This window comes from Syngnathus typhle, linkage group LG10 (genome assembly GCF_033458585.1).
Source record: "Syngnathus typhle isolate RoL2023-S1 ecotype Sweden linkage group LG10, RoL_Styp_1.0, whole genome shotgun sequence".
Lineage (NCBI taxonomy): Eukaryota > Metazoa > Chordata > Actinopteri > Syngnathiformes > Syngnathidae > Syngnathus > Syngnathus typhle.
Window position 1 is genome coordinate 4,906,522 of NC_083747.1, and position 13,843 is coordinate 4,920,364.

Sequence of the window (13,843 nt, forward strand, 5' to 3'; positions counted from 1 at the left end):
TAACTGAATAAAACGTAACAGTGTCAAAAGTTGCACAAGTGGAGAGATACTATTGAAGGAACAAAACTAAATTGTGAAATGAAGTCAACAGTGACGTCTTTCATCCACTAGAGGTCGTTGTGCTGCAGTCAAAACATCAAATAAAGACACGCACATTGACAATTGGATGAAGTCAAACGCAAAGCACTGCAACGATGTAACGCAAAGTTAATTTTTAAGTGTACGAAAGATAGATAATCCAAGATTATTGGGAGAACCAAAAGGTCCCAAAAATCCAATTTAGCGGCCCATCTGACTCCACGAGAGTCCATAAAGTTGCGGAAACACTGCGGTCTGTCCATGCATTAAGTACTTTATATTCAATTTTTTTGCAAAATAATATTTGTGCCCTTTGGGCCGTCTTATCGTTATGGGAACAGCCCATTCCTTAAAAGTTTCTCTTAAAACCCTTCCGGCCCGGTTGCAAACAAAACACCACGTGAATCCCGGAGCATATGCAAATATGATAAGATAACGCGTACGCACGGACTGCCAGGCAGGCATACAGCGGTGCGCGCTAAAGGCATCAGTGCCGCGCCTCTCTTTTTCTAAAGGGAGTTAAGTGTACTTCCACAATTAGCGGCTTCCATGTACGTGAAACGAGACGAGGGCCGTGTACACCTGACATTATGTCCGGAGGCCAGGAGGGGACCGGACACGCGAGGGAAAAATCCCGATCACCGGGGAGCGACGAGACGCACCAGGGCCGCCTCGTATGCGCTCTGGAGATGGAGATGACCAAACGCGCCTTGCACGCCAACTCCAAGGCGGATTGTGGGAACTACGACGGCTTGGTGCATAGAAACGGCGGGGACTCAGCGGAGGTGGCCGTGCCCGTGTCTCTCTCCGGCAAGAGGGCGACTCAAATGGAGGGAGACGACCTGTACAGGCTGCGCGACAGAAAGTTCTTGTTGGAGGACAAGAAGCGGCTGTGCGCGCTGGCTTTGGCCGCAGCTCTGCTCGGAATATTGCTCATGATCCTCCATACCGAGATGTGTCCTTTCGTCTACAAACCGGTACGTGCACCGACCAGCATTCTTATTTTTCTATTACAACTGGCATGCGTTTACTAAAGATTACATTTTGGACAAAGCATCAAACAAAACAATTTCCTGAGAATGTATTAGGAGGGGAAAAAAACTATGACAATCTACTTTAAGAGCAGAGTGACATGTAAAATGGTACACAGTTAAAATTATATACGTTCAATTACGTACAAAAGCCCGTACCGTAATAGTTTGTGAGTTTATATACATATTTAGTCTTCTAATGTTCTTGTCCCATTACGGCCCGGCGTTTCTTTCAAGTCAAGTCAAGTTTATTTATCACAAGCAGTCTCAAAGGGCTTCACATAGACAAAAGTTGACAATTATTCTCAAAGCATCCCCTGATCTTATTTTGACTTATGGCGCAAAGCCAAAGAAAAAGCTCAACAGAGGCCAGAGTCGTTTGAGAGGCTTCCCTCTTATTTGTCTTGTTGACACTGGGAGGTTGCCCACCACCTGCTACTGTTTATTGTGGTTGTTTCTTTTTTCCCTTTCACCTGTCCAGTTTGCTTCTTAATTATGCAATATGGCTTTGTAATCCTTTTAATGCCGCAAGAGTTTTTCTGATATAGTCTCTTTGTAGGGATTTGTATTGTGTTTAGAGATATTTTATTTTAAGATATTTATTTGAAAAGCAGCCAGGCAGAAGGACTGTGGCTAATCTAGAAATGCCTTCACGTGAAAGGGATTTTATCTCATCGTTGGCTATGCCGGCAAAGCCAGATGCTCTTAAGAGATAATAACACAATGATATATGACCTACAGTCATCCTCCATTAATGTTAAAATATCAATATCAGCAAAAGAGTGGTGCAGTATGTGTTGGCTCTTTAGCTTTGCTGTAAAAACATTGACTCGTGATTGAGCAAGCAGGAAGTTTAAAAAAAAAAACTGAAAAAAAAACGATCACCCAGCCACGAGGTTAAAAATACTGATAACTGATCGATCATATCTGATCGTTTTAAAGAAATTGTGAATTTACTATACTACTCTTTGTAGGTGTTTGAGACCGGCCCAACCCATTGATAGTCAGAATTCATGTATAAATGACAGCCACCGAAATGCATTGAGAAATAACATAATTAACAATTAAAGCCTAAAAATTCTGTCCTAAAATGCTGATGTGCATTCAAGATTTATTTGATTTTAATTTATTTTATTATTTTAATCTGATTGTCCATTGGATTATTAACGATGACAGCACATAATTTCCCTAGACTGAACGAGATTGTGTTTGCTGGAATGTCTTAACGGATCTCTTTTCTATCTTCATTGATCGGTCTGCAAATCACTAATTTTGCATAAAAATGCAAAACGTGCCGACCCGATCCAGCCGACCAGATCTGTGTAAATCGTAATCTTGAATCATGTTGCTGTTTTTCTTTTTTTTTTTTCAAATTACCGTACCCTTTGCACAAAACCACCCACTTTGCTGTCTGTCGTCATAACAACTTTCACAGCACAAGCCCTGCCAAACCTACACAGAGGCTTTGAACTGCTCACTGATTAGCCGGTCCACTTCCAGACACACAAGCTCACGACATTAATATGCAGATCGCAGGGGATAACAAAAGCAGGCTTTCACAATCAACGCATGGAAAAAGTTCCCCTGCATGAAGCAAAAACATTAGACCACCGGAGTCATTGATAGATTGACCCACAAGTCATTGAAGTGAAAGAAAAAAGGGCGGGAGAAGACAGTGTCAGGTGTTTTTCTTAAAACAGTTAAATATCCTCCCAAAGCGGAAAATTTTTCAACAGGACAAAAGGGGAAAAAAAAAAGACGGAAAATGCTGACGTGGTAATTCGGGCTAACGAATGTACAGTATCGTCTTTTAAAAGGTTTGCTTTGTCTGTATTCCTCATCTTTGAAAGCTATTAGTCATGCAGAATCTCCATGCTGGCCAAGTAATCCAGCATTGATTGCAGTCTAATTGGCTTTTGTTTTGAAAACCACTCCAGTGCATTAATGCTGCCGAGGGTAGCGAAAGTGGAGGGCCCATCAAATTTAATGGCAGCGTACAAAAGTTATATTTTAAGCCCGACCCTGAATGGTTACGCACGAAAAGAGGCTATTTTGGGAGCATTTTTCCACATTTGGCCTCTTCCCCCTGCAGCTAGATTAACCTCAGAACTTTCCGCGTCATTTAGTGTATAATGCGAGTGTTTGTCTGGAAGTCAATACAGGTTGGAGGCGGAGCTTCGCATTTGGCCTCTAAAGGCAGGTTTTGAGCTTGCTAGGTTTTATTTTGGCACTTTTGATTACCCAATTAATTATGACCTTTCTGATTTAATTTTAATTAGGGGGACAGCACAGTGAAAGTGTTTCGAAAGTTTGCCTCCGAATTAGGTTCAAGGTTTCCCTCCACGTTGTAAAAACATCCATTGATTGAATACTCTTAACGTGTCAACGGGAATGTAAAGCTCATTTGTCTTTTTGCGCCCTCTGATTGGCCAGTCAAGGGCGTACCCAGCCACGCACGACTCTATCGATGACAAGTGACCAAGTAAAAGGATGTACGGATCTTTTAACAGGATGAAGAAATGTTAAGTACGCCTGATTCTTCAGCCATCAGCCAATACAAATCAACAGTGCCTCTGCTGGTTGCAGTCAAGTACTGCATTCACTTGATCGGACATGTTATTTAAAATAAAAAGCCCATCGCTACTTGTTGCAAAAACAGATCCAATCCCTACAAATGGCCATGAAATTAATTTTACCTTAATAATGGGAGATATTGATGCGGACTCGATAATATTATACATCCAAAAAATGATTATATTGAATTGTTACTTATTGTCTGTATGAATAAACCATACAATCCCCAAATCAGGTGCACGTGTCTTCTATTTATTTATTACATTACTAATACTAACAAACCAGACCAAAAGCTTTGCATTGGATTTTCATTTTGTTTTCCTCACGCAATTTCCCAAGGGGAGACGGCCAACCTGCCGCTCATCCAAAACTGTGAGAAATAATTTGTGCGAAGGTTAACCCAAAATTAAACTCCTCGGGCTTGCGATGAGTATTTCCAACAGGAAAACATTACAAAAACACTTTTCGAAAGCTGGCAGGAAACGTGCCGTTGAACTCTCTGTTATGGAATGTGGTGAAATGTTGAGCCTTTTTTGTGGGGTCTGTTAATTAGAACCCTGACGGAATACAGACACGGTGTGGACGCTAGTGCAGAAAAAAAACGGGAGGAAAAACACGGGGGATGCCAGCAGGGGCGTCACATTATACCACCTACACACTCAACTTTCCTCCATCTTGAATGTTTGTCATTAACTTTCGAAACGTAAATCACATTTGTGTGCGTCAAAACTTCCACTGACCTCGCAATGGATGCTTTGAGACTTTTCAACAAAAGACCTTTTGAGAAGAAGGTGCAGTCGAGTTCTTTAGGCATCAGTATAAGTAGAAGTCTACAATGGCAATCTCCCACCAAAACATATTTTAACATTGTAAAAATCCAATTTAAATTCCAGAAAATTAGAATAGAGTGCCTTGTTGTCAGCCATGAGTGTGTGGACTTTGGTTACAATTCTCTATAAGGTGATTTAGTTATCTAATCTTTGTAATCGTAACATTCTAGACTCACTAATTGAATCACGAATTGACTAAACTTAAATCATGTTACTTCTTCACAATGTTTTTCTTTTTTCTTTTTTTTTATCCAGGGCACCGACATTGCCTTAATCATCAACTGTTCCATCAGCTTGTCCACTGGCTGTCTCCTCATCTTCATCATTGCTTTCCATTACAAGGACATCAGGGTGAGTTTGTCTGTTTCCAATAGTACTCTTTTGATTTGTGTCCTCATCATGATGCCGCCTCCCATTTTTTTTTCTACAACATGCCAATAAATGTCCAAAACAATTCCCTTTGACGTCCAGCGCAAACGTTGGAGGTCTCGCTCCACTGATGGTAGCCTCAACAGCAATTACTCAGCCGCTTTTGGATAAATTTATACATTTTAGAATAGAAATCCTTGGTTGTCCACATAAGCGTACACATTATTTTCGAATGCAACGTGTTTCCAATCCACATAGCCTCTGTGTTTGAACTAAAGCGATTTGGCTGAGATTAAACACAATAAACACTCTCGCACAATTACAGCATACATGTCACTTGGGTCATAAAATGGGAGTTTGCGCCCTAGTGGGAGTGAACATAGCTGACCTGATCCCCGGCCAATCAAAGCGGTTCCTGTCAGTCTCTTAAATATTTTATTTAAATGTGTTGATTTTAGACCACTACTACAGATGCTACTGCTATATTTGTATTTGGTCATTTCTGTAATTATCATAAGATATTAAGACAAATGGTATTAAGAGGTGCATTGAAAACGCAGGTACTAAATGTATAGCCCGCTACTGACTACACTGCGTAGTTGCTGTTGCACTCTTACCTGAAGTGCTTTTAAATGCGGTTAGACGCTGCGTGCGATACAAGGAGGGGTCCGCGCATGCTGGGAAGAGATAAGGAGAAGCTAACACACGCATAGTGTTTACTTCTTGTAATGTTTTGCTAGTCTTTTATTGTTAGCAATGACAATCTCATCACATCTAGTACATTAATGTTCGTTTTAGATTAGCGTAAACGGCTAACAATAATCATTCATGGGGATTATTATATGAAATATATTGCTGTGTTAAGTTTTTGCATAAATTGTGTCTTGAAATATTATCGTTGATTTTTTAAAAAATATATAATGTATTTTTTTTCTCCCTTTGTCACATTTTTGCATTAAATCCTTACTGAATTTAGTTCTCTACATTGCCTTCATTTATAAAATGATTCCAGTTTATAAATGTAATAAAATTCACAATATCTTCCAGCTCTTCATTATCGATCAAAACCAGGTGGACTGGCGCATTGCCATGACCAGCCACAGGATTTTCCTGATCACGCTCGAACTATTAACCTGTGCCATCCATCCCGTCGGCACATACTGGGAGATGGGCCTCCACGGCAACTCGTCTTTCTCACCTCCACTGTGTGACTCCAACCATCACAATACGACCCTCGCCGATTTGGAGCTGCTGCTGTCGGTGCTGATGTTCCTGCGCCTGTACCTGGTGCACCGGGCCGTCCTGTTGCACAGCAAAGTGTTGCTGAGCGCCTCCTACAGGAGCATCGGCTCGCTCAACAATATCAACTTTACCTTCCGCTTCGTACTCAAGGTGCTGATGAACAAGTATCCGGCTCGCACCCTGCTGGTTTTTATTCTCTTCTTCTGGCTCACAGCGTCCTGGATGCTTACTCTGTGTGAGAGGTAAAAAAAAAACACACTTATATCCTAATCAACACTCTGATCTGATTTTGCTAAATCACATACCGCAACAGAGGAAATGATGAAATACAAAGACTGGTTCAATTTTGATGACGAATAATCAATAATCTGGGTTTTATTCCTTATTTGTCTCGCTTTATTAGCATGACACTGCTGGACATTATTGGCTTTTTTTTTTCATGCCTCATTCTTCGTGTGATTGTGTGGGAATGAATATAATGAATATAATATAAAATGTTAATTTACGGTTGGCTTTAATTTAAAGAAAAGAAAATGAACAAAGAGGTTTCTCAATGTTGATTCCATTCCATTCCACTGCAGGCAGACCGCAGGTTCGACAGATCACATGGAAACGGCCTTGTGGCTCATCGCCATCACCTTCCTGACGGTGGGCTACGGCGACGTAGCGCCCAACACACGCTGTGGCAAGTCGGTGTGTCTCTTCACCGGAGTCATGGTAACTCTCTCCGCTTTCGTTCACTGCACATGTTGTGGCCTCGGGGATGCTTTATCTCGCTCTGAGCGAGGCTTTTTTTTTTTTCTTCAAGCGGACACCAAGTTGATAAGGGAAAAACCATACAAGGTGTTGCTGTTCTGTTTCCTGAGACTGCATCATGTGCAAAATGTTTATCTCTCTTGCTTTGCTTGCTTTTTCTGTTCAGAAAGTCTGTGTCGTGACAGACAGGTGTTAAAAAAGGGAGCGCGTGTGAGAGTACAACAAGTGACAACGTGTGAGAGCAGATTAGTGTCTCTCCCAATGTGGGAAAGAAAATGGAAAACCATTTCTATTTCTCCATCAGCTTTTTATAAGCACCCTTTATAAGGCAAAACTTTCCATCCTATCCATTTTTAGGATTGTTTTATTGCTTTTGGCAACACTACAACGAGGGTGTGCCAACCTGTGCCCACCACTCGGAAAGATAAATGTCCATTTCCCAACGGACGTTTTGGGTGGGAGCTAGCCGCCGGAGCGCTCTGCGCACCTGAAAGATGCATCACCTCGGATTTTTTTTCAAACAACAGCGACATGAGGTTTTTATGGCAGTGGCAAAGAAGGTGGAGCAAAGAGCAGGAAGTGCTCAAAAAATGAAAATAAAACAAGAGCAAACCAGCCGGGCATGCGGAATCAAAAAGACGAAATTAAGATAAGCCGCAAAACATGACAAATACAAAAACATTCCTTGGGGCTTTTCTATGTACACTATATGGACAAAAGAATCGAGACTCATTGTTCAAACAAGAAATAAAACCGGACTTTCGACACCTTTGATACAGAGCCTAAATTTTAGAACGTTACAGGAAGTTGCAGCACTTGGGGAAAACCCACACAAGTACGTGACGAAGATGAAAACTCCGGACAGAATGGACAAAGCCGAGATTCAAAAACGCAGAGTGAGGCTGTTGTCGCTGTGTATGGTCCTTCCTCGCACTGCTGGTGCTCTGGACCACGTTACAAGAAAACATTGCTAAACAATAAACGGCAGTCAATAGCAACAGTGGAATAAACTGTTTGGCATGGACAGTAAAATTTTGGCACATACTTGGTTATGCTGTTCCTCACACAATTGGGGCATCGTTTTAAATCGAAAACAAAACGGCTTTCCAATTTTTATCGCTAAGGACCATATTTCAAATACATTTGCGAGGGATTGGCACGGAACCCTACCGTGACGAGTGAAAATCCATGAGTAGCAATGCGTTATAATTGCCTATGGATACCACAAGATGGCAGCAAAGGACTACTTTTGTCTAAATGAATCTCTTCATCTCACATCAACATAGTTCTTTATGCCATCTAATAGGGCCGGAGAAATATTTACTTAGCTCAAAAAGCCCCCCCCCCCCCTTAAAAAAAATCCACAAATGTCATCTCGTTTCACTGTCACATGACTTTTGTCCAAATAGTGTATGTCAATCAAATTCAATGCTCTCTTACCTTTTCCTTTGTCCTTCTCTTTCTGATGCAAGCTGAAGAGAGAGAAAAAAAAAAAAAGGTAACATGTGCTTTTGTTATTATTTGTGGTGGAGACGGAGTTTCCAGCAGTGTTTTCAGTGTGTGTTTTCTGTGATGTGTGTGTTTGTGTTACAGTGTGTGTATTTTTGTTTTGGGATCCATCTTAATCATTCTGTCGTCCGCTGCCCAGCAAAAGCAGCCAACTATTCTCAGAGGAAACCAGAACTATTATAGCTGTGCCACACAGCCTTGTGTTTAACTTTTGAACCCTAGCTTATGCGTCAATACAATTTTGATTTAATGGACAAAACTAAAAGTATTAAGAGTGACATTGACCTATTTTATTTTTCCGCCAAGAGGAATATGTCGCCAGGGTCTAAATATTTGTTGGTTGGTACAAACAGAGTTGATTACATTTTGTGTGTACGATGGACAGTTTTTGTGTGTTTGTGTGGCTTTTCAGGGTGTAGCCTGTACCGCCATGCTGGTCGCCGTGGTAACCAAGAAGCTGGCGTTGAATAAAGGAGAGAAGCATGTGCACTTTTTCATGCTGGACATCCAGATCTCAAAAGGGGTAAGAGCTAGAAAAACACATTTGTAATGCACCTGGCATTCATTTCCACATTTTGATATTTCCAAAACGCCATTAGTCAAAATTGCTTTTTAATAAGCAAAGGGAAAATTGTGCAAGTGGAGTTGTTATAGTCTAGTGTGAGACTGAGCTATAAAAGATTGTATATGTGCTTCTATATTTATTTGTAATAGTTTGTGTGTGAGTCAATGTATTTTATAGTTATTTACTCGAATTCCTGAGTAGGTAAAAGGTTTCAGTGGTTGAACTAATTTCTGAGAAAAGCAACAAACTTGGGTATAAAATGAGGAAATAAGTCAGAAACTTCACTCCATGATGCTGGATGCCCGGTGAGGAAAAAATGTCAAATGTATTTATCAAGCACTGTGCACTGTAAATATTATTTCTTGCTATAGTATGGACAGTAAAATATATTCTCATTTAAATGACAGTATTTCCAAATTAGTTATATTTGATTGATCGCTCACCTCAACGCTTTGGTCAGCATGGTGGAAGAAGGGCAAACTTGACCAATTTCCACGTGTCATGTGCATGTTTTGGTTTGTAGGCCTTTTCATATTTATTTTTAACCCGGCCAACCTTTTTACAGCCTTCTCAAGGCGTCAAACAGAGGAAATCATCTTCAGTCCGGAAAAGAACTTGTGTCAGTTCAGGACGGTGGCAGTGATTGGCAGGAAATGGAATGCGTGTGTGTGCATGTGTGTGTGTTTATATAATTGCAGCCCTCAAATGGTGGGGACCAACAAATGCATTCTGCAGAGGCTTCTGTTGTTCACATAATAACATATTATATATTCACAGACTGTGAATTAGATTTAGTTCTCACTCTTTTTCAGTAATTCCTGGTTTATTGTGAGTGTTATAATTCTGACCACCCCCATTAGCAAAGTAGCAAGCATATTAGTTTTATGATTTGTGTCCTTTGTATTTTAAAGCTTTATCCGTTATACCAACAAGATGTGAATACGAAGTGCAGGTATTATTTTGTCCACTTAGGTGCTGCCTTGTTAAGTGACATGAGAATGAGTAAATGAGCGTTTGGCTGTTAATTAGCTAAACTATGTCATGTGGGAATATGAGCTGGTGTTTATTTTACTCTCTTCAGATGTCAAATGGCTCCATATGGTGAATAATTCAAGTAACCCCCTCCCATCTATTCCAGATCAGCCTTGCAATAAGTGAAATCTGAGTTATAAAAATAACCTTGCATGTATTTATAGAATTCATACACTTAGGTTTCTCTAAATACACATTGAAACATATAATTTATTGCGTGAGAGCAATAGAAAAATATTGGATAGTGCAGTCAGTGTAACATCGTAATGATTATTCTGTTTTTACAGTTCAGTAAATAAAAAAAAAAAAAAAAAACAAATAACTCATCTTATATACATCAATAATCATGCGCACGGAATGGAAATAAATTATAAAACTAAGATACAGGGATGACTTCAGGGTTATAACTCTTCTTCGTTCCGATTTTTCATCTCAGAGTAAATTATGTATTACCATCTAGCGGCCATGAATAGAATTACACTTAGAATAGATGCAATTTAGCAACTGCAATGAGGGTACAAAGAAATATACAAAATAGTGGAACCGCAAAATTGGAACCACCATACAGGAGGATTTATTGGATCTCAAATTATTTAGGATTTAGGACAGGATTTATTCCCTATTTGATTAAAATTCTGAAAAAGGGAGGCGTCTAGTAAACCGTTATAAAGAAATACTGTCCGAAGGTTTGTTAGGCCTCATTGAAATGATTTCTTTGGTAAGTTGTGACTCATACGCAGTGTTCCTAGCAAACTAGTGCCCGGTGGTGTTTTGGAGGATACAACCATTTCCTCCCTTCCAGTGTGGCTGCATCCTGTCACAAGGTGCATCTTTACACATTGCTCACTGATTGTTTTGGTCCTTGTGTGTGTGCGTGCATCCTTCGAGTCCAGATTTACACTGATGGGAACAAGGGAAGACACCTGGATGCGGACTCTGACAAGAATCTATTAATAACCCTCGCATGGGGCCGGCGTGACATCATCACAGGGCAGTCATAGTGATTGGGAAGGAAGACAAAAGCACGCATGAATAGATTCAAAGACAAAAGCTGCAAAATGTGATGCAAGAGGTGGCAACGTTGCGTAAGGAGAAGCAGGGGCAGCAGGTTTGTTTTGGTTTCGGCAGATTGCGCTATTTTTATTTGGTTCCTGCACTCAGGGAACTCTAGCAAATTTGTTCTGTGTTGGTGGATTCAAATATTAGCGAGTATATATAAATATTATTTCAATTTGAATCTATCCACCGATATTTAGTGAAAAACTTGGGCGATTTTTGCTGAGACCGTTGCTTTTTATCTTGTGGTATTTTGGTGCTAATGAACTTTGTTAAAGAAAGTTGAGGAGCTTGATTTAGACGAAAGTAGTGCTTTGGTCCCACCTTGTGGCATCTGTAGGCATTTAAAAACTTTTTCAGCACTAATTTTATTTGATATTCGTGCACACTTCAAATAAATGTTGAGTATTTAAAGCACACTTAAAATGTATTGGAGTTTGTACTGTTTTGCTTGCAAAGAATTGAGGGTTACTCCGCAATTAACTGTTTAGTGTAGTTGAAGTTTACTATAAAACTGACACATAAAATGAGAATTCTATACAACATATTAAAGCCCACAATGTTAAAATAGAATTGGAATTTTCAAATTTAACATGTATGCTAATATTAGCCTGAAGCTAACATGTAATCCGAATGGATATTAACATGTTACCATAATTAGAAATCTTCTTAGCCTGTCCCAAAAAAATCTTTGATAAGGCTAACGAGTCTTTCTTTTCTCTACACTTGTTGAGCAGATCCGCCACGCTGCTGCAAACGTGCTGCGCGAGTGCTGGTTGCTGCACCGAGCAAACTTGACCAAAAGAACTCGAGGAGAACACCGACGCCACCAGCGATGTCTTCTGGAGGCCATCAGAGTGTATGTTACGACAGCTACAGGCAGGATGCGTAACCTGTGCACTTGTACTTCACATAAATGACTCTTTGACAAGGAATTACACTTTTGACATAAAATATGTAACAAGAAAAAGACGTTGAAAGATTGCAACTTTTCTCTGCAGGTTTCGTCACTTGCGCCTCAAACAGAGAAAATTGCGCGATTACGTCAGTGAGATGGTGGACCTCCCAAAGGTAAACAATTAATATTTTATTAATTTCATTGCTAGACTTGACCAAATGGAAAAAATGACGCAGAATTTACCCAAAACAAAGAATGTGTTTAGGTCTGTCAGCGGGTGTTCAAAGAGTAATTAAAATATTTATTGAAAACGTCAGTTGGGAATCCGGCCATTGAAGAAGAAAGCTTTCCATGAGGAACAAAGTTTTCCGACAAGAAGCGCCGATATGACTGATTAGTTTTTGGGAGGGAAAAAACAGCCTTGTTTCCTTTCAGGTGCACACACTTATTGCTTAGTTTTCACAACTAATTTTTAGTTAGCGGAAAATGTAAGTCATTCTTCCTGCAGCAGGAATCGTGAAGGATTTTGGACAAAAGTAAAACATTTGTAGGTTACTCGTTAAAGGGTTTATTCATTCGAGTTTTGGCTGTAAGTTTTGTACAGACTAACCAATCAGCAGATGTAAAAATGCTAACATCGAGGGCTAGCTCACACTTGCGTTCAACACGAGTGTTTTTAGACGTTTTGGGGAATTTAAACCTTTTCAATTGTATGACCAGATGCAGATGATCATGTGCGACCTCAGCGCCAATTGGAATAATTCGTATCGGGAACTGGAGCAGCGTATCCTGTCCATGGAGCAGAAACTCGAAGAGTTGAGTCGCTGCTTCCAAGAAACCTCAAAGCTTCTGTCTCAGGTCCTACGTCACCGCAACCAGGAGATCAGGTAAACAGAGCTCACAACAGTCGCGGCTGATGCTGTGCAGATCAACAATGTGGCACAAGATGGCCGAGAAGGGGGCATCGTGACAGAGTGGCGAGCCGTGCGTTTGGTATCGAGGATTACCTCACCTCATTATAGCACTCATGTTGAAATTATCGATACTATACAAAAACGTACACTACCGTTCAAAGGTTTGGGGTCACAAAATTGTTTGGGTGACCCCAAACTTTTGAAAGGTAGTGTATATATTTATTTAGATAATTATTTATAGATTATATATATAATCTTCTGTGTAAAAAATCTTATAATATATATGTATACTTATATTCATAGATTACATATAATCTTATATAAATATGATATAATTTATAATATTTAATTCATAATATTTTTTATAATAATATTTACACTACCGTTCAAAAGTTTGGGGTCACCCAAACAATTTTGTGACCCCGAACTTTTGAACGGTAGTGTATATAAGCAGCTTGATATAAAAGTGTTAGCATTAAGCTAATGGAAGGCGTATTTGTATGTTTTTTTTTTTATAGACACATTTCTCTTTGTTCTGTTTGACGGTAAACTTCAACTGGGTTTGGCATTGAACGGTTTTATGAATCTATTTAGGACATTTTTGTGTGTCATGATGTGACCAGATGTTTCCTTTCCAGGTGACACGACCACCGCCCACATTTCAGAAACGAACTTTTTTGTCCGACAATGCCGACAAGAGGAAGAAATGATCATCTCCACCTGTGCAGAGCTACTTCTACATGCTTTAACCGTTTTGGAGGAGCGGCGCAAGCGCCTCAGAGGTCATCTTCAGGCCCAGCTTCGGGCATTCTTCACCAATTATGACTACGGAAGAACTCATTGAGAGCTTTCTACACTGTCAAGCTTCTAGACTTGCTCTGTATTATTATTAGAATACACCATTATTTAAAGGCTTTTTTTTTTATTAGACTCATTCGTGCCTTATTTATTTTAAACTAATTGGTGTTAGTCTTCACTTTTATGAAAGC

General features: G+C 39.9%; 1 protein-coding gene across 3 annotated transcripts; it reads left to right on the top strand.

Annotated features, from left to right (window-relative positions):
- The first annotated feature begins 478 nt into the window (after positions 1–478).
- kcnn4 (potassium intermediate/small conductance calcium-activated channel, subfamily N, member 4) lies at positions 479–13,777 on the top strand. Of its 3 annotated transcripts, XM_061288778.1 has the most exons (9): positions 481–1,055; positions 4,769–4,864; positions 5,930–6,366; positions 6,706–6,841; positions 8,802–8,912; positions 11,780–11,901; positions 12,044–12,113; positions 12,661–12,827; positions 13,493–13,777. In XM_061288778.1, the coding sequence occupies exons 1-9, from the start codon at positions 669–671 to the stop codon at positions 13,494–13,496; spliced, it is 1,530 nt and encodes a 509-aa protein (XP_061144762.1). In that variant the 5' UTR covers positions 481–668; the 3' UTR covers positions 13,497–13,777. The 3 variants fall into 3 exon arrangements, 2 of the variants coding, with proteins under 2 accessions (XP_061144763.1, XP_061144762.1); XM_061288779.1 differs by lacking the exon at positions 13,493–13,777 and having other exon boundaries at positions 480–1,055; positions 11,780–11,921; positions 12,661–12,804; XR_009715951.1 differs by lacking the exons at positions 12,044–12,113; positions 12,661–12,827; positions 13,493–13,777 and adding an exon at positions 9,520–11,094 and having other exon boundaries at positions 479–1,055.
- The last annotated feature ends 66 nt before the right edge of the window (positions 13,778–13,843 follow it).